This window comes from Sciurus carolinensis, chromosome 18 (assembly GCF_902686445.1).
Source record: "Sciurus carolinensis chromosome 18, mSciCar1.2, whole genome shotgun sequence".
Classification (NCBI taxonomy): Eukaryota; Metazoa; Chordata; class Mammalia; order Rodentia; family Sciuridae; genus Sciurus; species Sciurus carolinensis.
The window spans coordinates 34885232-34908723 of NC_062230.1; the positions used below are offsets into that span (position 1 = coordinate 34885232).

The following is a 23492-nucleotide window of genomic DNA, read 5'->3' on the forward strand; positions in this document are numbered from 1 at the left end:
CTTTTGCTGAGGCTGGCTTTGAACTCACGATCCTCCTGCCTCAGCCTCCGGAGTCGCTGGGGTTACAGGCATGTGCCACCGCTATGAATAATGCTTTTGTCTTGATTGGTGGTGGAGGCAGGTTCTCCCCAGATTCTTTTGCCTTACTTCTAGTTTTGGGGTCACTGGGCTTTCCACCACCTGACATGGTATGTACACCTAATTCACTGAGTTTTGTGGCTTAGCGACGGGGTTACTTCAGTGCATAGCATGGCCCAGGAAGAGGGGCAAAGCTGGAGGGTCGTGAGTCTCCCTCCCTCCCTGGTGCCTCCCCACCACCTAGTAACTACCCGGCACCTGGAAGGTGCTTGACGCATGTTTACAGGCAGCCTGCAGCATAGGGCTGCCAGTCCTGCGGTCATGGACCTCAGCACCGGGAGGGGACCTACGGTCACCACAGCGGTTGGGCAAGGCCTGGGAGGCGGGGAAGGCTTTGCGTATGGTTTTGGGGTGACTGTCCAGGCAGGCAGCGGCAGCAGGGGCAACTCCCCTATGGTGGGCGGGGGCGTGAGAAGGAGGGCAGGGTGCAGGTCGTGGGGGCCTGTAGGGGCTGGGGTCAGTCTGCAGCAGGCTGCGTTCACCCGGCCTTTCCAGAGCCAGCGAGTTGGCAGCGGTGCCGCTGGGCTGCAGCCAGCTCTGGGGCCTCGGCCTCCACTCCGCCTCCACTTCCGCCTCCCTTGGCTTCAAAAGGCTTGCAGCACCTCCCACAGCTCCGAGTGCGCGTGCCTGAGTGTGTCCTTTAGGTTCCCTGTGATTTTCCTGTTGCACAAAGTAGGGGATTTAAAATGACAGAAATCTGCTCTGTAGTTTTTCAGTTCTGAAGCCTGAAGTTCAAGGTCAAGGTGTTGGCAGAGCCCCACTCTCCTGGAGCCTCTGGGGGAGGGTCCCCCTTCCTCTGCCAGCCGCAGGTGGCTCTGGGAGCCCTTCTGCTGGACCTTCCTTCCTGTCTCACATCTCCCTTTTCTTTCTCTCGTGGGGACGTTGGTCCCTGGATTTAGGGCTCACTCAGAATCCAGGATGATTGAGCCCAGACCCTTAACACCGCCAAGGCCATTTCCCCAGATGAGGTCACGTTCACGGGTCCTGGGGTCAGAATGGGAACCTGCCACCATCTTGAAAAGGTGGTTGAAAAGGTGGAGACGTCATTTTCCTTTTGTTTCTCAGGAATGACTGGAGTTGTCTGGAGCTCCAAAGAAAGGAACCAGGTTTCATGGGGGAGGCGTCTTCCTGCCCTGTTTAAAAGGGGCAGGAGAAAGCAGGCACCGCAGTCTCTCCATCTCCAGCCCCGCCACCTTCAGGACACCTGCGGAAGCCACTTCCCTCCGCATTATATTAATAGTGTCTCCAAAGTCTTTCAAGATCATCAGCTGGCCTCAGCCAAGGTCGTGGCTACAGGTACGTCCCCCGGAGCACACACAGGAGGGCACAGCGGTGTGTCCGTGCTGGACCAGCTGCAAGGGTGACTGAACAGGTTCTGTGGGGCCTGTGAGGACACAGCTCCACCCCAAGTGGAGGCTTCGTCTCTCCTCTTGCTGTGGGACGGGCTCTCCTCAGGTTACCTCGGGGGTGGCAGCGGTCACAGGCCAGCTGGCGCTGCCTCAGGACACAGGAGCATCCCCGCTGCAGATGGAGGTGGGTGACGGGCGGCGGCTGCTCCTCGGGGGCCTCCCGTCTCTCCTGCCCACGCAGCACGTTTGCCTCAGAATCGCTCCGTCCCCCATTTGGCCAGTGGCTGCGTTGGAGCCTCAGCTTTCCAGCCCCAGTGGTTGGTTGTGCAGTTGGCACCCGAGGTCTACGGTGTCAGCTTGGGAGAGGGGACAAGGACCCTCAAGGTGCAAATGGAAGAATACGGGGAGTTGGGCCGTGGAGAGGAGAGTCCCTGGAAATACCCCGTGCTGCACACAGACCACGGGGTAAGCTTCCCACCCTCACGACTGCCCCGGGGCACAGGGTCAGAAGGGGCCACACTGGGAAAGGCTGCGCTCGAGCACAGATGAGGTCGTTAGAATTCATCGTGGGGCGCGTGGGGGTCTTCCCCAGATGGTCACCCGAGCTGGAAAGCTAAGCAGCTCCCTGTCCCAGCCAAGCCTCAGAAACGGTCCTGGGCTCAGGTTGGGGTTTAGTAACGGCACCTGACGGCCGGGATAGGGCAGAACCACCCTGCGGGCTGGCAGGCCGGGGCTGCTTCAGGAAGGGTGTGTCCTTTGCTCTCGCTGGTGGGCAGCCTCTGACATGGTCCCCAGTGATCCCCCTCTGGTTGGTCCTCTCCCCTCCAGTGTGGGCAGGACTCAGTGACTCGGGTCTAAAGGACTGGAAGGGACAAAAGCAATGGGGTCATGCCTGAGTCCCTGGGTTTGAGCCCCAGCCCTGGGGTGGGGGAGCGATGGGGTGTCCTTTCTGAGGTTGGGTTACAAGAAGCCCGGTCCTCACGAGCATGCTCTGTAAAGCTGCCGTCACATCAGGGCGTCTCGGAGGCCCACTGGAGAGGCCCTGTGGCAGGCAGGGAGGGAAGGCAGCCTGGCCGATGGCACGGAGGAGCTGAGTCCTGCCCACCGCAGAGGGGGCCTTGCCGAGGGCCTCAGGGAACAGCCTCCAGACGAGGCCAGAGCCCTGCTGGCCTCCTGCAGCCTCCGGGGAGCTGAGGCAGAGGCTCCCAGGAAGCAAAGCCCAGGGTCAGGCCTCCAGAAGCTGTGAGGTCGCTGCTGCTGCCGACACGTCCAGAGTGGGGAACCAGTTCAGTCCCTTTCCCAGAGCCCCATGTGGGGCCAGGCAGGCGATGGAGGAGGCTGGGCAGCTGTGTCGGCCCGTTCTGCTCCCTTCTTTGTGGGGCCGGACTTTGGCTTGCTGTTGTGACTGTCAGCATTTCCTGTAAAAGAGGAATGGGCTGGAAATGTGGATTAGGCTGGACTAGGTCCACCTTTGGCTTGTGGCTGTGGCCGTCAGCACTTCCTGTGAGAGTAACGGGCTAGAAACGAGGACAAGCCTAACGTGCAACTTCGGCCGCCAGTTCTGCCCGCGGTCTCTCCTCCCGGGCCCGGAGCCGTCCAGTTCTGTGCAGTCTGGGGCTGGAGGGGTGACGAGTCGGGACCCTCTTGAGGACTGATTTTCCCTCCGGAGTGCTTCTCTAGGTCTTTCTGGAATCTTTGGGCCAAAGTTGATTTTATTTTTTCTAAATTGTCTACAGAGCCACATTTCAAAGGTTGGTTGGTCTGACCCACGTGGCTTCGGATGTGTTTCTTGGTGGAGGGTAGTTTTTGGGGTGTGTGTGTCTTTATTTTCAGTAAAAAACAGAAATACCCACACTGGTTGTAAAAACAAAACGTGCATTGGCACCGAGGGCCGTGTCCTGACCATCCCCTCCCACCCAGTGCCCAGGGCTGGCCGGGCTGATGGCTTGCTGTGGAGTCTCCACGTACCCGCACAGGAGCCTGGAGCCGCGGATGGCCTGGACTCTGGAGCCAGACTTTTGGGGCCCAAGTCCTGGCTCCAGCCCTCCTCAGCTGTGACCATGGGAGGGTCACCAAGCCCCCATGCCTCAGTTTCCCCACCTGCCGATGGGGTCGGTACTCCCTGGGCAGATGTGCAAAGGCTGAGAACAGCTGGCATTGCTGCCTCCATCCTGTGCCCCAGGCCTCCCCAGCACCTCCTCCTCAGCTGGTTTCAACCAGGCTCTCCCTGCTTCTCTGGCAGATGGAGGGTCACATGTCCTGTGTTGAAAATCATTCCCCAGTGCTCCGTCGCGGTCAGGGTCATCCATGGCTGCTTCCGGCCCCCTGCCACCTCCCTGATGTGGGTGGGGACCCTGTGCTGGGGCTCCCTGTCCCAGTCCCCACCCTGCCCACCTCCAGAGACTTGAGCTGTGAAGTGATGGGGAAGTAGGCTTGGTTAATGCCACCTGCAGCAGCGTAAGGGGAAGCAGGCTTAGTTAATGCCACCTGCAGCAGCGTAAGGGGAAGCAGGCTTAGTTAACACCACCTGCAGCAGCGTAAGGGGAAGCAGGCTTGGTTAACACCACCTGCAGCAGCGTAAGGGGAAGCAGGCTTGGTTAACGCCACCTGCAGCAGCGTAAGGGGAAGCAGGCTTAGTTAACACTACCTGCAGCAGCATAAGGACAGGTGCATTTTAATCCTGCAACTCTGCTGCTTAAAATCGTGGCGTCCTTCCGCGGGAAGCCAGTTCAAGAGGCACATCGACCCCCACTTGCCTGCCGGTGGACAGAGACTGATTTGCTGTCAGTTTGCCTGTTCCCTGCCCTTCATTCAGCTGTACTTCCCGCTGCCTGTCATCGCCGGCCGCTTCCTTTCGTCTCATCAATATTTTCCTACAACGTAGGAATCAGAGTCCCCGAAAGCCAGACCTGTCTGACGAGAGTCTGACGCTGTGAGGACAGGGGTCGGCCATCCCTCAGAGCCCAGGGACCTAGTTTGAGGGGCCGACTCTGCCCCTCGCTTTTAGTTCAGATCTTACCATGGCCCTTGGTGGCCCTTAAAACTCACAGAACTCTCAGGCTGGTTAATCCATCGTTGTGGGAGGCCACACATAACAATGACTAGTTCAGGATCTGAAGATTACCCGGTGGCCACCCCAGAGTGCCTGGGCACAATCACCAGGCAATGCTGGCACCCACTGGGGGCCACCACACTGAGTCACCTGGGGAAGGGCAGTCTGGGAGGCCTCCCTGACAGCGAGTGTCGTGGGCCTTGGCCTGGCGGGCACCCCTGATGTGACGGGCTCCACGCTTGCACCACATGGCCCGGCGTGGAGAAGGACGCAGAGAGGACATGGCACCGCCCACCGGAGGACCCACTCCTGGGCAAAGGCTTTGTTTGTGCCTGTGCCACTTGGGGGCAGGGGGCTGCTGCAGGGGCCACGGAGCACAGGGCGGCCAGCCTGGTCACGGCTGTTGACGTCACAGTCATCGAGGGCTAAGGGCCAGGCCTAACTCAGGCCCCTGGTCTGAGTCAGCCCCGTGTGAGTTTCACAGAACATGGGTAGACACAGCCACTCTTGTCTTCACTCTGAGCTGAAGAACGTGGCCTCTGAAGTCACTTCCCCTGGTGGCATTTCTCTGCCAACTGGCGGGCACCAGGCGTCTTGTTGGATGCTGGGGTCAGTGGTGTGGAGAATGGCTGGCTGTTTCTCTGAGGGCCTCCCGGGTCCTCCAAAATGACTTTTGTGTATGACAAGGAGCCTGGGATTGAAGTCAGGCTTATTCAATTTGACTTTTCAAATCTGTTCTTTCTCCAGCAATTCCTCCAGGACAGGGAAACAAATAGGGTCATTTTATTTATGGACCCGGGGAGGGATTGCTTATAGCGATTTCTCCAGCAGGCAAAGATGCCAGACAATCAAACTTACGCATCACACAGATCAAGGTGTGCAAGTTGAAAATGTTCCCAAGCCAAAGAACTCTGCATCGGGACAGGATCTGCAGCCTACCAGAAACGTCCCCGGTGCCAGACAGAGCCTGAATCACCTCACATGCACCAGGAAGAGGCTATTCCGCAGGTGAGGAAACTGAGGCTCAGAGAGGCTGGGCCACTGGTCCGAGGTCACTGGCTGGGCACACAAAGCGAGGGCTCAAACCCGAGTCTGCCCACAGTGGCACGCTGCAGCCCGGCTCCTCACAGGTGGCCCTGGACCAGCACGGCTGGCGTCCCCGGTGCCCGTTACACTGCAGCATCAGGCCTGCTCCCACCCCAGGACCTGTCTGAATCTGCATTTTGTCAAGACCCCAGGGGATTCAGGTGCCCAGTCGTCTGAGAGGCGCCGGGGGCTGCAGTGCCACCGAGTCACCTTCGGCTTATCTTTCCGGTGCAGGCTAAAGCTCAACCAGCACACACCTCCTCGGCCAGCCATTTCTCTGGAAATAGAATGTGTCAAAAAAATATCGAGTCCAGCGGCCTGGGCTAATTACCTAGCAGAACACCTCGATGGTTCCATGCCTCTGAATCATCACGGCCAAACGAGCACTTTCCGGGCCACGCAAGGCCGTGAACACGAGGCTTGCCTCGGCTCAGAAGGGGACTCCGAGGCTGCTCTGAATCACACGCATCAAGGTGAATTCTGGGCTCAGCGCAGAGGAAGCTTTCAGGCCAAATGGCTTAGACATAAAGAGTGCCCTAATGCGTCAGGTGAAAGCAGTGACAACTCTATTGCTTGGTGCCAATTGCATTTACAGGCTGTCCCCAGGAGTGCTAGGAAAACGTCACTGTTAGGGCTGAGGTATCACCAGCCAGGGGCTGTCTAGTGGGGTTGTTTGGAAGGCTCTTTATTAACACGTCCCCGCGTGATCTGCAGGGCTGCTCAATGACAGGCAGCCTATCAGGGTGTTTTTGTACAGGAGTCTTGGAAAGAGGAACAGGGCAGAGCCTCTGCTGTGGCCCCCAGTGCCTCGGAAGAACTGTGTACACGAACCACCGGGGGTCTTATCAAACTGTAGGTCCTGGTTCAGGTGCTCAGGGGGCCAGGCCTGCTGCTGCTGGCTCAGGGGCCACGCTGGGGGGATGGGAAGCGCAGGGGCCTGCCTGGCAGTCCGGTGGGCCTGGCTGCGAGCCCGAGTCTCGCCTTGGTGCTGCGTGATGCTGGGTTCACTTGGCTGCTCCAACTCCAGGATCCACCTGTCAGACAGGAACCACTCCCGCCTTTTGAAGGCTTTATGAGACTTGTGGCAGGTTTCCTTCACACCCCGAGGTGGGCGAGCCACACCCTGCATCCCCCGCCTCCATGTTCAGCTGAGACCACACCTGCTCCTGGAGGCAGGTCCTCCTCGAGATCGGCCCCGCCCTGGCACTGCGGACAGGAGGCCTGGGCCCTCTGCTGGGCTCTCCTGTGCACTCTGCATGTTCGGTGGCATCTCTGGCCTCCACCCCTTAGATACCAGTAGCACCCATCTCCAAACATTGCCAAATGCCCCTGGAGGCAAACGACCCACAGCGAGGAGACACTGTGCTCACTGGAGATTGTACTGATATTCACGTATCAGTGGATCGGAACGAACGCTCTGCATACGTACATGACTACACCGCAGTGAATTTCACCTCTGTGTCCTTCTACAGTGCACCAAGGGGAAGGAGCTGGAAATAGAAGAAAGATCAGGAGTGGTGGGAAGGGGACGGGGAGGGAAAGGCGGCACTGGGGACTGGCCTGGGGCAGATTCTGTGCATGTGCGCGATCACGTCAACGCGAGCCCCAGCGCCATGTGCAAAAGGCCACTCGACAGTAAGATCCACTCGAGAGGCAGATGCTTCAGACAAACGGGACTTTTCCTTCAGCGGCCTCGGCCTTCTCAGCTGTGGAACGGGTACAACCGTGATGCTGACCTTGATGTGTTGGAAAGGAAAAGCGGCTCTGGACTTGCCAATGCCTGACCCTGGGCGTGAGGATAAGCTGGTGACGGTGCGGTGAGTGCAGGCGCTGACCTGCCCCTGGGGCAGCTGGCCCAGCTGGAAGGGAAGGGGCAGCCCTGCGCTCTGAGGGGTGGGCGGGGAGAGCTGGGCCGGCCTGGTGCCTGGACTCAGCAGGAGCCAGGAGGCGCGCCCAGGGTGGAGCAGGACAGGCCGACTGGCAGGAGGGGCAGTGAGGGGCGGCGAGGAGCCCCTGGGAGCGGGCACAGAGACCTGGTGGACAGGGAGGCCGAGGGCAAGCGGAAGGGTCCCCCGGGGGGCAGCCCCGAGGCCGGGAGGGCATCTCCGGCTGCTCTGAGCGCACCTGACTGTGGTTACAGAGGCTGAGGCTCTGACAGAAGCCCTGGGAACGTCCAGCCGCTCCCTGGAGGACAGGCGGAGAGACGGAGGCCGGGAGGGGAGGCGCTGCTGTGCCCAGCGGCGTCACGGCAGTTTCGGTCACTCGTGAACAGAGGAGAGCCGGCAAGAACTACCTGACCTCCCAGCCCACCCCAGGGAGGTCCGCCGAGGGCCAGTGGGGAACATGCCCCCCGCTCCACAGGCAGCGCGGGGCAGCCGGGCCGAGGGGCCCACACAGACCGCAGGCCTGGCGACTCCCAGAGCAGCAGGGCTCTGGCTGCTGCGGGAGGCAGCGGAGGCCCCAGGAAGCCACGAGGGGCCACCTGAGGCACACTCACCGCATCCCTAAAGTGACAGCACCTCAGGCGCAGGACTGCGTGAGCTTTGGGTTTATTAGAAGCAGATCGGGAGGACAGCTGGCCACGGGCCTTGCCCAGGCCGGTCATGCTGCTGGCTCTGCAACGATCTTCCACAGCTCCTGCAAGAGCAGGGACAGCTCCTGAGGGCCCAGGAACACCAGCACAGCCTCGCCGCGGCAGCAGGTGCGCCAGGGTGTGCGGAGCCAGCGAGGAGCATCGGCTTCCTCTGCCCTCTGCAGCTCCACGCTGTTCTGCCCACTGGGACAGGGTCTGGGTGGCTAAGCCCAGCTCAGCTGAGAGGGCATCAGGTCCCCACAGCCTCTGCAGTCTGGAGCAGCCTCCACGTTCTGTGGCTGCTGAGTTTCCTAGAGAGGTGGCTTTCTGGTCATGTGACACCTCTCTCAACGCCAGCAAGTGGAGACTGTGCAGGCACACGCCAGGGCCTTGGAGGGAGCCTCCCGGGTCCTCATGAGCAGGACAGCTCGGTCTGCGTGGAGGCTGCCCCGTGGTGGCCGGGCCCTGAGCAGGTCTTTCTGGAACACGGCTGGCACCCACACACAGGCAATGCTGCCTCTGCTTGGGAAGCAGGGCAGGGCGCGAAAGGAGGCTCTGCCACCACTACTCAACCTGCCCTTTCCAGAGAAGGAGGCCACAGCCAAATGGCAGAGAACAAGGGACGCCAACTCTCCACCCTGCACTCCAGGAGCCCAGCTCCTGCTCTTGAAGGGCAATTTGATCTTTCAGCTATTCCCCAAGTGCTGGGTTTAAAAGCTGTAATAGGAAGTGCGTGGCTATAGGATTAAGTCCCCGGTGCTGCCACTTGCTGCCTGGTGACTCACCCGGCCTCGGCTGTTGCTGTGAGCATCGGCCAGGGTGGTGGGTGAGGGGTGCTTATCAAGGCGCCCGGCATGCGTCGCCTCAGGGTGATCCCGAGAGGCCTGACTCGAGGGCCCCGCTGTGCCCGGGCAGAGGGCCGGCCGCGCTGAGGCAAGGCTGCAGGGTCTCCTCAGAGCTCACGCAGGCCTGCGCTGGGCTCGCGGCCCCCAGGCCCCTCCGCTGACTTCCTAACCCGCCCCCACAGTCTCCCGCCCAGGGTTTGGCTTTCTCTGGAGTCTGAACTGCCCACAAGGGAAGAATGTGCTATAAAGTCAGGGTGAAGGTCTGTGGCCACCGACCCCCTGGGGACGTGGGGACTACTGAGCGTGGGCTCAGAGCCCTGCAGGCCTCACTGAAGAGGACACCACCCGCAGGATTGCGGGGCAGGGCCTGGGCTGCGACCATCACCTCCTTTGCCCAGAGCCCGCGGTCCCCTCAACATAAGCCACGGCCCTCACAGGACGGGCAGGCGCACCCACCAGCTGCCGGATGCGCTCGTAGACCAGGAGCTGCGGGAAGGAGGCCTCCACGGGCTCCACCACGAAGCGCAGCTTGCCGTGGGCGAGCTTCTCCAGAGCGTGCAGGGAGGAGCGGAAGTGGTCGTAGGCTTCGCACGTGACGTCCAAGTGTCGCAGCGTGAAGTTGAGCCTGCAGACCAGCCGGCACACACCCGTCAGCACCGGCTTCACCACCTCCTCAGCCTCTTCCTGCTGCCTCACTCCTCTCATTTCCCACTGGTGGGTTTTAACTGAGTGACTACCATGTGCTGAGCATCCAGCAAATGCCTTCCTGAATCTGTATGAAAGCCTGGTTACCAGCTCCATTTTACAGATGGGGAAGCTGAGGATTAGGAAGCTGGTCACGTGCCCAAGATCACACCCCTGGAAAGACAGTCTTCGCTTCTGGAAATTGGTGCAAGAGAAGACTTAGCAGCTCTGCTGCCTGTCCTGCCCGCAGCCAGCACAGAACCTGGTGGAGTTGCCCTGTAACCATGTGTGGGATGAATGAGAGGCCACAGCAGCAGGAGGGGCGCCCCGGGAGCACAGCTGACGGCAATGACGTGGCCAGGAAGCTTCTGGGTTATGGAGAAGAGAGGGAGGAAGAGGGAGGTGGGACTTCAGGACTGAGTTTCCTGATCCTTTCTGGATGCAGTTTCATCTGCACCTTTCCAATCCAGAATCTGAAAGATGATGTGGCTTGAAATTCAAGCTCTTCATCTCCTTCCCAAATCTTTTATTATAAAAATCATGTTGGGAGCAGTGGTGTGCACCTGTGATCCTAGCAACTTGGGAGGCTGAGGCTCAAGTTTGAGGCCAGCCTCAGCAACTAATGGAGACCCTGTCTCAAGATAAAACAAAATAAAAAGGGCTGGAGATGTAGCTCAGTGGTAGAGCCCTGAGTTCAAACCCCAGTACTGAACATTTTCTTCTGTTTTTGTTTTAAAATCACAAACATGCAAAAGCAGGACAGTGTATAAACCACGATGGGCCCACTGCCCAGCTTCGCCACTGTCAACTCCCGGCTCGTCGGTCACCTCTGCTCTCCCTGAGGCTGTCCCAGATGGACCAGCAGGTCCCCTGCAAACATGTCAGCACGTACCTCGAGCAGTGAGGAGCCTTCACCTAAACAAGTTCGAGGGTCATTTTTTGGCATGCATCTCCAGCTCGTGCTGACTGATGGTTCCCTTGTCTATAAAACCCAGATCCCACGCCGCCCCTCCCTGGAACGAGGTCTGCCCTGAGTGTGCAAGGAACACGTGGCCCGGACGGAAATCCTGTGCAGGAGAGGGGGAGCCACCGACACTCGGCAGGTGACCGTGGCAGGGGCGGTGAGTGAGGGTGGCCTCTGTCCACCCTCCAGCCACTTCAGCTTCCGGTCCTCAGGTTTTGTTAGACGGAGGAACACAGAACAACGTCTTCTTTTCATAAAAAGCAAAATGCACGCAATGCCCGGGGCGGCGGGCAGGGGCCTGGGCATCTGGGAGCAGCAGGGTCCTGAGCCGACGGGCCCTGGTGTCACCACCTAGGGTGGCCAGGGCATCCCCTGATGCCCGCCTCCCTTCCTGGTCTGGACGGGGACCCAGTGTGACGGAGTGAGGGCGTGCCGGGGCAGCTCACCGCTTCTCCACCGACAGGATGGCGGTGCAGGCGTTCTTCAGCCTGTGCGCGAGGCGGGACAGCGTGGCGAACAGCGCATCCGTGAGGTCGTCGTCGTAGAACACTGCAGGGTGACATCGCGGGAGAGGCGCTGGGAGGGCGAGCAGGAGGGCGAGCAGGAGGGAGGAGGATCCTCCTCGCCCGGGCACTGAGGCTGTGGCTCTGGAAAGATGCCTCCAAGACAGGGCACAGCGGAGGCGACAGGAGAGGGCAGGGGCGCACCTGACAGAGCTCCTCACCTTCGGCTGCAAACAGCACGGTGGTGTGGTCGTACAGGTCAGCGATGTCCCCTTCCGACCAGCTGAAGGGGGCCTCGGGGTCTGCCAGAGGAGAAGGGGAGGGCCTGGCTCACTGCTGCCTCTGCGGCCACAACCCTTACTGGACGATGAGCGAAAGGAGCTTGAGGAGGAGACGGGGTTGGGCAGCTCAGCACAGTGGGCACTGCCAGCAGACCAGAGGCCCCGCGCCCAGCTTCAGGGCCCGTGGGGACAGCTGCAGTGTAGGGGGTGCCCTTCCTGCTGGTGACGGGCAGGCAGATGATGGCCTTGCCCTCCACCTCAGCCAGCAGCCCTGAGAACGTCTTCTGTGCCATGCCCAGGGCTCTCCTGCCCCATTTACTTGCTGTGCGACCCCAAGAAACATGCTATACCTTTCTGGGTTTTGTTTTTGTGCACACAAAATAGGGCCTAGCCCTTCTCCCATAGGACTGCTGGGAAGGTAAAGGGACCCACAGTGTGCAGGCACTGGGCAGGTGATGGTTCTGTACAGAGCAAGCTTCGGGTCTGGAATAGTTCGCAGAGGAAACCCAGAGGATTCTTCCACCCAGTGGGTCTCCTAGGACCACCACTTGCTGGGAAACGGTGTGTGCCCGGAGGGCAGCAGCCTGGGGCCACACCCTGACCTTGTCCAGTACAGCTGTGTGCCCGAGGGCGGGCCCCGACTCTCTGAGCCCTGGTCTCCAGTCGGGACCGTAGAAGTCTGAATAAGGACAGGACGTGAGGTGCCCGACGTGCAGCGGTGGCTTGGTAAGCAACAGCTGTCACCCTCTGGCAGTCAGGGAACCCGCTGGCTGTGGGGCTGGGCAGCAGCTGGGCTCTGCGGCTCAGCCAACCAGTGTCCAGCCATGGGTGCCAGAGGCCCCGAGCCCAGCGGCTACCGGGAAAACACACCTGTGCAGAGTTCGTCCTTCAGCCAGTCCAGCTCCCTGACCTTGACCACACCTCCTGTGAGAATGGGGCAGACGGAGGCCCAGATGCAGGCGCGACCAGAGGGGGCACCACGCAGCCCGCCAGCCCACCCGCCCCTTCTCCTTCCCCTCCTCCCCGCGTTTTCTGAGTGCGAGCTGCCAGCAACTGTACAAGGCAGGAAAATATGCCTGACTCCTGGCCCGGCTGGGATCCTGCCACCTCAGGGGGACTGGTGGGGTCAGGCAATGCCACAGGCACAGGGGGAGGGAGAGGAGGGTGGCCTGGGGCCGCGGCGCTGCTCCTCTCTGTCCCCGAGGGTGCTCAGCCACGGCCTCAGTGGGGAGGCAGGTGGGCTCAGTCCACGGCTCACGGTCTAGTGGGTGCCACGCACCAGCCAGCCGACAGGTACGTGCTCAGCGGCAGGGTCATTAGTGTGCTGAGTCTGCGTGTGACTCTCTGCACAGCTCTGGGTGGAGGCACCACTTGGAGGGGATCTGGGGGGAGGCCAGGTGTGCTGGGCTGGAGGGGGTGAGTGAAGAGGGAGGGACAGACAGGGGACCAGACCAGCAAGGAGTCAGTCTCAGTGCTGTGACCCATGGGCAAACTCCGAGGGGCCTGAGGCCTATGGGTGGCGCTGCCATCAGGAAAAGCCCCCGCAGGCGGCAGCATGGACAGGTCAGCGAGGAGGCCAATGTGCAGACGGCTCCTGCAGGCCCTGCAGGGCTGGGCAGCCAGGACCTCAAGCAGAGGGCAGGGTGCAGCCTGAGAAGGGGTCCCTGGCTGGGAGCAGCATGGTCAGCAAGCAGCAGCCAGGCCTGGAAGGGCTGGGAGGCTGCGGAGGAGCCAGACTGTCCTGCAGGACCCTGAGGTTTCCAGGGGCTGGTGGAAGCATCACTTGCAACTCAGAAAGGTGGTGCTGGATGCGTGGACGGCACAGCCAGGTGGGAAAGGAGTGGGAGGCTAGGTGGGGTCACGTCCAGCCGGATGGAGCTCAAGGAGGACGCGGTTGTGTGGCGAGGGGAGGGGCTGCCCCAGGACGGGCCTGTGCCCAGAGCCGAGAGCCTGCTCCTCCATCGCCTGGACCAGGGAAGCAGGTGGAATCCCGCCTCCCCGGGCCCCGTCCTGGGCCCCTCGGGCGGCCTACCTCCCGCGGCAGCCAGGTGGCTGTTGAGGGTGACGTTCCGCTGGCACATAGCCAGGAGATCCACACCGACATCTGGAAGGACAGACGGCTGTCAGGGCACAGCTCTAGGGCTGCGCCTGCAGAGTGGCCCCAGGAGCACCACCCAGAGCCGAGGGGCCCCTCCCATGCGTCCCCCGGCTGACCTGAGGGGCGCCGCAGGCTCTTTTCAACCCTCCCCTAAGTGGAGTCCCGTCCTGGTGGGGACAGCACTGCAGGGGCTCCAGAAGGTGTGCCAAGCAGGCGTGGCACTGCCCTGCGTGTTTACAGCCACCCTGGGCAGTGGCATCCCCCGACACAGACCCAGTGACCTGAGCGAGTCACCTGACCAGCCAGAGCAGGAGGTGGGATCCGACTCCAGGAAACTGGCGGCAGTCGGAGGGCGACCGACAGCTCTGGAGGTACAGGCCGGCTGAGGCTGCTCGGGGACGTTACCCACGTCCTGGCAGCACGGACACAGGGACTCTCACTGAGCGAAGAGCACTCTGCTAACGACTGACCTTCAACCAGGCGTGCGTGAGAGGAGGCGGGGACGTCCTGTGACGGGGACGCCCAGGGACCAGAGCCTGCTGCAGGGGTGCGTGCTCAGCACAGGCTCAGACCCAGCCCTGCCCTGGGCCTGAGGAGAGGACAGTGCTGGCAGCGCAGGACTGGCTCAGCAGTCTTGCGTTTGAACCGCGGTGCCCGTGCTTGCCCAGCATGCCCTCTGCCACGGAGCGACACTCCCGGGGCCTCCGCTTTTAAATCTTCAGGGTAGTTTTTGTCACAAGAGACTTTACAAGGCATCCTAACGGTGCTGCGGTAAGAGGAAGCTGTTCCGGCCGAGTGCGGTAGGAGCCTGGAGCCCTGAAGAGGCCACGTCCACCCCTCTGCGGGGACTGCTCCGTGGAACATCTGACATGCCTGCTGAGGCACCGCACCCTGAACAGGTCTGGGGCGGGGTCCTGGCTCTCAGCAGCAGCCTGACTCTGACCTTGGACCAGCCATTCAACCTTAGCCTCAGTTTGCCCTTCTGGACAAAGGAAATGGAAATGGGCTCTCTGGCTGTCACGGTGAAGCCACCATCCGGCTGACCCATCCACCGATCACATAGCTGACCATCGGGGCCTTGGTAACTGTGACGTGCCGCTAAGCGAAGTTCTCCTCTCCGTGCCGCGGAGTCCCTCAGGATAAGGCCATTTGATGCTATTTCACCACTAGGCACCAGGCTCCCCACGAAGCTCCTGGCTTGCAATTTTCACGGAACTGCCAAGGAGCAGCACTCGGGATGGCTGCCTGGTCAACCCCGCCAGGGGCTAGCTCAGCACCAGGAAAGGTGTACCACAGTACCGGGTCACCCCAACTTCCCCTCCCCATCTCGGAAGCAAAAGTCTGTGCCGTGAACACCTTCACTAGCAAGCAAGGAAGTGCAAACCACATCAGCGAATCCCTCTCTGCCCAGCAGATGCGGACGGGTCAGAGGGTGACGGTGCTCATGCCATAGGCCTCCCTCCCAGCCCGGCACTCTCGACAGGGCAGTCTGGCCCAGCTGCAGCGCCACGAACAGCCCCCACGCCAGTCTGCTGGTTCTGATCACTGCACTGTGGTTGTGTAAGGTGTCATCATGGCTTTAGAGTGAGGTGTCCCCCAAAAGCTCACGTGTGGGACAATGCAAGAATGTTCAGAGGTGAAGGCTGGATTACGAGAGCGTAACCTAATCATGATTAATCCACTGATATGGATTCACGGCTGGTAACCATAGGTAAGCAGGGGGTACCTAGAGGAAGCAGGTCACTGTGCCTGTGGGCTTTATGTTCTGTCCCTGGTGAGTGGAGTTCACTCTCTGCTTCCTAATTGCCATGTCCTGAGCTGCTTTCCTCCTCTTTTTCCACCATGATGCTCCTCCTCACCTTGGGCCTAGAGCGATGGCGTCAGCCAGTGATGGACTAAATTGCTGAAACTTTGAGCCAAATAAAGTCTTCCTTCTCTATGTTGTTCTTGTCGGGTCTTTTGGTCACAGCAATAAAAAAGCTGACTAAAACAAGTACATGACACTTTTCAGATTATTTTAGTGACTTCTGTTCTAGTCTAATGAGGTTTCAAAATAAAAAATTAAGAAGAAATAAGCTGGCAACAAGGAGCAACAGCTTAAGACAAGTCCCACCCTCTCCTGGAAACCTGGTCCAAGGGGTATCAGAACACACGAAGGCTTCACCCCAGCGTCATCAAAATGAAAGAAACCATCAAATGCTCCGTAACGAGGGGTTGAAAATGAGATGGTTATTAAAAACCAAAGTTAAATAACTGCTAGTGACATGGGAAAATGCTCTTGAAAAACACATCTCCCAACACGTGGGCAGGACAGGCCCTGGGTAGTTTCATATCAGCTATTCTTCGGGAGTCTGTACCTACTACCAGAATGGAAAAGATTGTATGTGTGTGTGCAAGCAAATACCAACAGTAGGAACAGTGACGCGGTGGTTTTACTCCCTCCGGGACTGACTACGCCCGGAAGCATCCCAGGCACACGGTAGATGCTGAATAAACTGCATACTGCTGCATGAATCTGGGGATTGCATTATGAGTAACTTTATTTGCTGTTTCACAAATTTCTCAAAGAATAGGCAAGACGTCTATGGTCAGAAATAAATGTGAGCCTGTTTTCAAGGCTCACGAGAAGGAATATCTCCATGGTTCCCTGAGAAGGGGCGTCAGACACTGACACCCACTGATCTGATGCCTGCTGGGTGACACTGTGGCTACTCGTTGGGCACTGCTGGGTCATTTGTTATTAAGCAAACCAGGGGAACGGCCAACATCCAATTCCTGGAGTCTCCGCCTCCTTCCCCAATGGCCGCTCCCTGCAGCCTAGGCCACCGCGTCGTTACCTGTACAATACACTGTCCGCGCCACGGTGGCTGCCACAATGCTAGCAAGCCCCGTGCCTGCCCCGAGCTCCAGCACAGTGCGTCCTTGGAAGAGGTCCCGTCGGAACAGGATGTAGTCTGCCAGGAGGAGGGCGCCTCGCCACACCTGGAGGGGAGAGGACCAAGAATGCAGGTGACGTGAGGCTCCAGAGAAACTCTTCTCAGGACCACAGGAAAGGACAGGACCTACCCACCTGCTTGCCAACATCCTCCAGCGGGGTGGCCATGGTGTGCTCTAGACGGGATGGAACCGAAAGAGAAATGCCCCTGTGAAAATGGGGATGGAGAGAAAGCCAGCAGGTGGCGGGGGGGAGGGGTGCATGGCAATCTGCCAACAGCCAGATGGCACCGGGTCAGCGTTCCCGAGGGAAGAAGCTTGGGCCACGCTACCAGGCAGGAGTGTTTGAGCATCACTTGGGGGGCAGGCCCATGGCTGCCTCTGCATCAGATCACCAGGTGACCCTGCCCTGTGGCTGGAGACTAGGGTCCGAGGAGAGCTCGACCCAGCCTCATTAAACATGCATCACACGGTGCCTGGTGTCTAGAACTGCAACTTTACAACTGTAATATATTTAGATGCTAATAATAATCACGACTCATTCCAAAATATTTTCTTACACTTAGAACTACACTAGAAATTAATAAAATTAGTTTGAGTGTATATTCTTTCCCAAAAGGTTGAAGAGAAGCACATGAAGGAAGTGTAAGTGTTCTAGGCACAACGTGTAAGTACAACATGTTAGGATGAACTCGAGGTGGAGAGGGAACGGAAGGCGAGAGGAAGCAGGAGGCCACGCGTCTCTGCTGCTAGGTCAGAGCTCGCCCTGGCGCCTAAGCGGCACCACAGGGCAATCAAGTTCAAACACACAGGCCAGGAGTGTAGCTTCCCTTCTCATCAGACTTGCACAAAACCAATCCACAGTGTCACAAAAAGAAGGCGGAAGGCCCAGGGTGGAGAGTGCAGGGCTGCGGGGGTGGGGGAGGGGATGCCGACCCCACTTCCCGAGGCCCCTGCCTCCCTGGTTCCTTTTGATTCCCGTGAGCTCTCAGTGTGAGCATCTCACCGTGCCCAGGGCTCCTGTGACCTCCACAGGGTCTACAGCACAAGTCAACTACCTTGTACCCGAGCCAGGTGACTGTGACTGTGGGGTCCCCCAGGAGACCTGGGTCACTGCACTGAGGGCTTCTCCAGGGTAAGTCTGACCAAGATTTCTGCACTACATGAAGACTTCCCATGAGCCCCCCACACAGCGACTCATGCCTGTCCACCAGCATCAGGCTGGGTTTGAGGTCATGGTTTGGATTATTTAATAAACTAGCCTACTTTCAGGACTTGGGGGGAGTGTTAGGGCCTAACGGAGTCATTTGGTTTGAAACCAGAATAGAAACATGCCCACCAAGCCCCACGGCAGTCACACGCCTTCCCTGTACTGTGCTGGCTGGATGCCTCTGAGCCAGGCTGAGGGCTGGCTTCACAGAGGCTCCCCTTGACCCAGGGCTTCCCCACTTCACAGATGCAGACATGGGGACTGAGGCGCAGCCAGCCAGGGCTCTGCAGAGAGTGAGGGCTCAGCAAATGTGCACTCTGTGGCAGGTCTCATTTGGGAATCAATAAAAAAACGGACTTCCTGGACATTATTTCATTAGATTACACCAAAACCCCAGGAGGGCAGTCTCCCTGACCCCATTCTATAGGTGCAAAAACTGAGGTTCTGGGTGGGAGAACCCTGTCCAAGGTTGCCTCCTGGTGACGGTGGAAATGGGTTCAAAATCCAGCTCTGCAGGACCACACTCCAGCGCCCCCGCCAATCAAGTTTTGTAGAAGACAGTGCTGTAGCCCAGGATGAAACGAGAGCCACCACCTATGCTCGAGAACTTCATCGTTTGCTCTGCCCTGGGTGGTAGGGCAAACTGACAGCCAGTTGACGGGTAAACATCCAATACAAGACACAGACCTTGTGGCAAAGCCACACACTGGACCTTTCCCATGGGACTCTGTTCTAAGCTTGCAGGACGTAAATCCCACAACACAACATGCATGCACACTGCAGGCCAAAGGTTCTGCTTCCCTCTTGGGGAGGCAGGGAAGTGAGGGCTGAGGGTGAAATGAGCCTATGGGAAACAGCTGTCCAAGTCACATGCCATGGGGCAGGAGGCTGGGCGATGCATCAGATGGCCCTGGGTGAGTCTTGGCTCTGTCATGGACCTGCTCTGTGGCCTTGGGCAAGTTTCTCAAACTCTCTGAGCTCGGTCCCCTCCTCTGTGAAATGGGACTATCATCCCTCCTGTAGAGGCCGTGAGGACCAGAGGTAACCATGGAGAAGACGGAGTCCTGTGCATGATGTCACCTCACTGGAGTGGTCTAGAACAGGGCTGCCTGGCACCAAACAGAGATGACCTGCTCGGTGGATGGATGTCAGAGCTGCCATTTGATCTTTCTGTTTGATCCAGGCCTCTGGGTTCCGGCCGGCCAGTCCTGGGCATCCCACAGGACCGCAGACACCACGGCAACACCGGACCTCAATGACAAGCCAGAGCTCCTCCCTAAGCATGCAGCCCCAGAGCCCTCTGACCACCAAGCTGTGTGGCCGGGCCTGCCCCTCCCTACCTGTGACCCACTCTGGGGTCTGCAGGGGCTTAGAGGATGTTGGCAAAACCCCACAGGAGAGAAGCCATTGTTAATGCTTCCTGCCCTCCTCCTCGCTGATCCTGGAGTTTCCAGAGTGCAGGTCCCCAGATGTGAGGTCCAGCAGTGGCCGACCCTTGCTGCCCTACCTGGGAGGTGCTGTGTGTGGTCCTGCCCCACTTACCCTGTCGCTGCGCCACCTCCCCTTTCCCACCAGGCCCCCAGCTCCTGTCCACTGACTGGCCCACCACATTAACAGTGGATCTAAACACCCTTCTCCCACACTCAGCTCTAGATCTCCCCTGGCTGCCCAGTGCCTGCCCAGCCTGGCCGAGCCTTCTATAACCCGCCCTGACCCACACCCCAGCACGCTGAGTTAGACCCTGGGTGCAGGAGGCAGCCAGGCTTCCTGGGGAGCTGATGGCTAAGCTGGGACTCTGACAGTCAGGGATGTGTTCAGAAAGCACAGGAAGACAATGGGCACCACAGGATGGGAGTACTGTACAGTGGAGGCCAGAGGCAAGGAGGCACGCAGACAGGAGGACTGTAGGCAGTGTGAGCTGAAGCTGCAGAGGCCAGCGGAGGCCACGTCACCCCCAGCCTTGTAAGTTGTCATCTGAAGCCTATCCCAAGGGTAATGGGAAGCTGCGAGGAGTTGTGCCCAGGAGAGCAGCCTGGGAGTTCTGGAGAACACGCTCTGCTTCCAGCTGCACCAGGCGGGTTCTGCTACCGTCCTGCCTAGGCTGTCCGGGCCTGGGCCTGAACTACAGCCGACACTCAGACATTCCTGTGCCCTAGGTGGCAGGAGAGACAGACCTTTATTTACCTATTTGGATGACACTGTTGGGGCAGCTCTCTGGAGCTTCGTCTCCCATGACATCATCTTCCTCCTGTGCGAGAATCATGGGGTGTACCTTGTCTCTTGGAGGCTCTTCCTGGTCAGGATCAGAGGTGGCCCGTGGTCTTCTCACCACGTCCAAATCCCCATCCTCATCCAGCTGAGCTCCTGCCTCTGCCTGGAGTGGGGAACCCACATGGCTGTGGCCACTGCCAGGAGGGGACCCTGGGCTGCCTGAGCCAGCAGGAGGGGCCTCCCATGTGTGAGCATCTCTGTGATGGTCACCCTTGGTCCCAGAGTCTGTCCAAGAGTCTTGACTCCACAGAAGCTTGAACGGGGACAGGAAGACTGAAAGGCAAGACAAAACACAAATGAGGCATTCCAAGGGGTCCTTTTAAACTCCTCTGAGAAATCTGGTTACCACCTGGAAGGTCTTGGAAGGCCAGGTGGGGACACACTGACACCAGCAGAAAGGGCCCATTTCAGTCAGCACTGACCACCGCTGCGGCCACCAGGCACACCAGCCACCGACCGGAGCAGCCTGTGCTTTGTTGAGCACGGGTGGGGGCGGGGTCTTCTCATTTGATCCTCACATCACTGTGAAGGGGGCACAGCTCCACCTCACAGACACGGAGGCGGAGGCTAAGCGAGGTGGCCGAGGCGGCGAGCAGCCTGCGACTCCAGCCGACACCCTTTCCACACTCTGCTCCGCCTCTGAAGGTCTGGAGGGCGACCATCTGGGGGCCAGAAAGTAACTGGGACAGGTTTCAATAAGGGCCTGTGCCAGGAAGAGTGTGCTGGAGGCAGGGGAGCGAAACTTCAGAGCAGGCAGCCCAGGGCTGAGTCCTCCATCTTCCCAGGGGTCTGATGTCCTGCAAGTCACTCATCTGCCGCAAGAGAACAAGTGTCTACCCCTGGGGGACCTGGCGGAGTGGGTACCATCCCTGTGTTCCAGGCCTCCTCTCCCAGGGCTCCCTTCCCCCGACTTTACAGGAGATGAGGGCGCTGCTCTCCGCCTCCTCCTGGAAACTACCACAGGAGGCAGCAGCGGGAAGGGCCCAAGGACAGCACCCACCCACACCTTCGTGTGGGGGGCTGAGCTACTCTAGCCGTCCCCTCTGCCTGGCATGCATTTCCTCCACCAGTTGGGAAAGAGCCTTTTCAGCATGTAGGGCTGAGTTCCACTGCCTCTCCTGTAGGCCCCCACAGCATCCCCGGCTTATGCCGAAGTTTGGAGCAGTCACCCACCCATCCACCCAACAGACATTCACGGGGCAACACTGCGCTGAGCACCGAGCTGGGACTGAGGATGCAACGCAGAATGTGACATCTTAGGGACTTGGTGGGGAAACGTTAAAGAAGATTATAGATTGTGTGTTAATCCTATAGATACAGCAAAACCTCATTCTATGTGACACAGATGTGGCAACCATATAACGTAGGGGCCAGCAAACTTTTTCTGAGGAAAACAGGTTAAATAGTAAATATTTTCAGCTTCGTGAGTCACATGGTCTCTGTTGCAACTTCTCACTCTGCCACTCCAACTATAAAAACAGAAACAAGTGGGCTTGGCTGTGTTTCAATAGAACCTTATTTATGAAACCAAGCTATGGCTAGGTGCGGCCCAAAGGCTGTGGTTTGAGACACTGGTCTAATGTACCATCCAAATTGGGACAGGAGGAAAATGGGAGTTATTAATAATCACACCGAACAAAAAAACCAATACAGAGTAGCTGGAGTTGGGAGGGTGGTTGGGGGACCTGTCTGAGGAGGAGGAGCTGAACCCTGCAGAGCCAGGGTTACAAAGGTGAAAGCAGGTGCAGGGTTTGAGCGAGAAGTTGAGAGTGGCCACAGAGCTGCAAGGGAGGGGGATGGGGGAGGGCAGACATGGAGGCTGAGGCTGGTTGAGGCTGGGCCTTGCAGACCAAGGTGAGGAGTGTCTGGGCATTACTTGGGAGGGAAATTAAAGGGAGTCTGAGTCAGGGGAGTGCTGTGATTTGGTCTGCATTTTCAAATGATCCTCTTGGCTGCTGAGAGAAGAGTAGGGGAAGAAGTGGAGAAGAAAAGCCAGGGAGCCTGGGGGAAGCAAAGAGAAGTAGCCAGGCAAACAGCAGGTAGACACACTGGGCGGGGCAGAGGAATGGGGTACAGTGACAGTCAGCACTGGTCCCTCTGGATTTGCTGAAGGTACAGCCTGTCTCACTTCTGCATTCCCAGCATCAAGTCCTGGGCCTGGTGCACAACAGGCTCAGGTGCTCAGGAAAGCACAGGACCGTGCTCAACAAAGGTGAGCTTACCTGGTGTGAGGACAACAGTTAAGTAATCTAGTCTTCCCAATCAATCCCCAGAAAGATTCGTATAGGAAAACGGAAAATGAAATGGGATCTGTGAGGGGCTGAGCTACTCCACCCAACCCAGGACCTTACCAGGCTGCCCCACGCCATTTAGCCGCACCATGAGGCGTCTCTGGTTCGGGGTGTAGAGGTGGACATCTGACAGCACAGTGTCACTTTTGAAGGTGACCTCATCCATAGTTGGGTCCCGTTATTCCTGGGACACAAGCACCTAAGAGGTGAGAACAGGCCTTCAGGGGGGCAGGTTCCAGAGGGAAGCAAGAGACATACCCAAGCCAGGGGGGCAGGCAATGACTTTACACCACCACTATCACCAGGGTGGTGCCTGTTTCCCTGCCAATTTCCTGTTCCTAAGGAGAAATTCTCAGCCTTGGCAAGTGAAAAGAATCCAGCTAGAATTTGTTATTTTGCTTGCACTGTGTCCATTTTCACGGTGATCTTCTGTTTATGACAGGAGATCTCAATTTCCATTTGGAAACAGGGATAAAGTTCCTTTTCTCTATTTTCTCCCGAACTTTTTTAAAGATGAAAACATTCAAACAAGAAAGTCAGAGGGAGCAGAATAAACTGCCGTACCCCGCGGCTTAGCTGCGTCGCCAGAGTCGTTTTGCCATATGTGCCTTTGCCCTACCGCCTACTACTCCCTCCCTCCCTGCCTGCCTACCACCTGTCCACTAATCCCGACGCTTCGCCCTGAAGTCCTCCTAGGCACGTCTCCCCGTGCGGTCTTCCTGGACCCCGGGAGGGCGAGGACGTGGCCTCCTCCCGACACCCTTGTTTCGGAAGGGAAACTGAGGCTGAGTGGGATCTGGCCTTAGGCACCGGTGCTGGCCGCCCAGACCTCCAGGCCAGCAGGCCGGTGCACCTTTCCACACCCCGCCACGACCCTCAGGGGCTTACTCGCCGCAACCTGGGCGGGGAGTCCTCTCCAGCCTTGCCCCGGGACTCAGGGGGCCGCCATGACAGCCGGCGTGCGCAAGCGCGGCCCCGCCCCGCGCGTCAGTGGCCCCGCCCACCTGCCTACCGCGCATGCGTGCGGGGCCGACCGACTCCTGCTGCCCTCCCTACTCCTGCTGCCCTCCCTGCGCGTCACCGTGGCCCCGCCCACCTGCCGACTGCGCATGCGTGCGCGACCGACTGACTCCTGCTGCCTTCCCTGCGGTGTCTGGGAGGCGCGCCCCCTGGAGGCTCACTGTTGCCCGTCGGGCTTTGCTGCTGTGCCGGGC

The 23492-nt window shown here is 59.0% G+C and overlaps 2 protein-coding genes across 7 annotated transcripts; one reads left to right on the forward strand and one right to left on the reverse strand.

Annotated features, from left to right (window-relative positions):
- Positions 1-1537: 1537 nt before the first annotated feature.
- On the forward strand, positions 1538-7495 carry LOC124970266 (uncharacterized). Its single transcript, XM_047533502.1, has 4 exons — positions 1538-1952; positions 5368-5547; positions 5860-6098; positions 7314-7495. Exons 1-4 carry the CDS (start codon positions 1666-1668, stop codon positions 7352-7354), a joined length of 747 nt encoding a protein of 248 aa, XP_047389458.1. The 5' UTR covers positions 1538-1665; the 3' UTR covers positions 7355-7495.
- Mettl22 (methyltransferase 22, Kin17 lysine) lies at positions 6712-23276 on the reverse strand. Of its 6 annotated transcripts, XR_007106097.1 has the most exons (12): positions 23167-23276; positions 22339-22477; positions 19901-20260; positions 16643-16698; positions 16410-16554; positions 13507-13578; positions 12345-12398; positions 11415-11495; positions 11137-11239; positions 9499-9667; positions 7750-8262; positions 6712-7361 (listed from the first exon to the last, which is right to left on the reverse strand). XR_007106097.1 is itself a non-coding variant. In XM_047533501.1 (11 exons), exons 2-11 carry the CDS (start codon positions 22442-22444, stop codon positions 8227-8229), a joined length of 1167 nt encoding a protein of 388 aa, XP_047389457.1. In that variant the 5' UTR covers positions 22445-22477; positions 23167-23276; the 3' UTR covers positions 6712-8226. The 6 variants fall into 6 exon arrangements, 5 of the variants coding, with proteins under 5 accessions (XP_047389457.1, XP_047389453.1, XP_047389455.1 ...); XM_047533501.1 differs by having other exon boundaries at positions 6712-8262; positions 16643-16683; XM_047533497.1 differs by having other exon boundaries at positions 6712-8262.
- Between the last annotated feature and the right edge of the window lie 216 nt (positions 23277-23492).

Excerpts from the sequence above, each read along its gene's own strand:
- LOC124970266 (XM_047533502.1), top strand. The coding sequence starts at position 1,666 with ATGGAGGTGGGTGACGGGCGGCGGCTGCTCCTCGGGGGCCTCCCGTCT. Across the intron at positions 1,953-5,367 it reads TGCTGCACACAGACCACGGG|CAGGCAAAGATGCCAGACAA; the intron begins GTAAGCTTCCCA and ends CGATTTCTCCAG. Across the intron at positions 5,548-5,859 it reads AGGAAGAGGCTATTCCGCAG|GCTAAAGCTCAACCAGCACA; the intron begins GTGAGGAAACTG and ends TTTCCGGTGCAG.
- Mettl22 (XM_047533497.1), bottom strand. The coding sequence starts at position 22,444 with ATGGATGAGGTCACCTTCAAAAGTGACACTGTGCTGTCAGATGTCCAC. Across the intron at positions 20,261-22,338 it reads AAATGGCGTGGGGCAGCCTG|TCTTCCTGTCCCCGTTCAAG; the intron begins GTAAGGTCCTGG and ends CTTGCCTTTCAG. Across the intron at positions 8,263-9,498 it reads ACGAGCGCATCCGGCAGCTG|GAGCTGTGGAAGATCGTTGC; the intron begins GTGGGTGCGCCT and ends CTGCTCTTGCAG.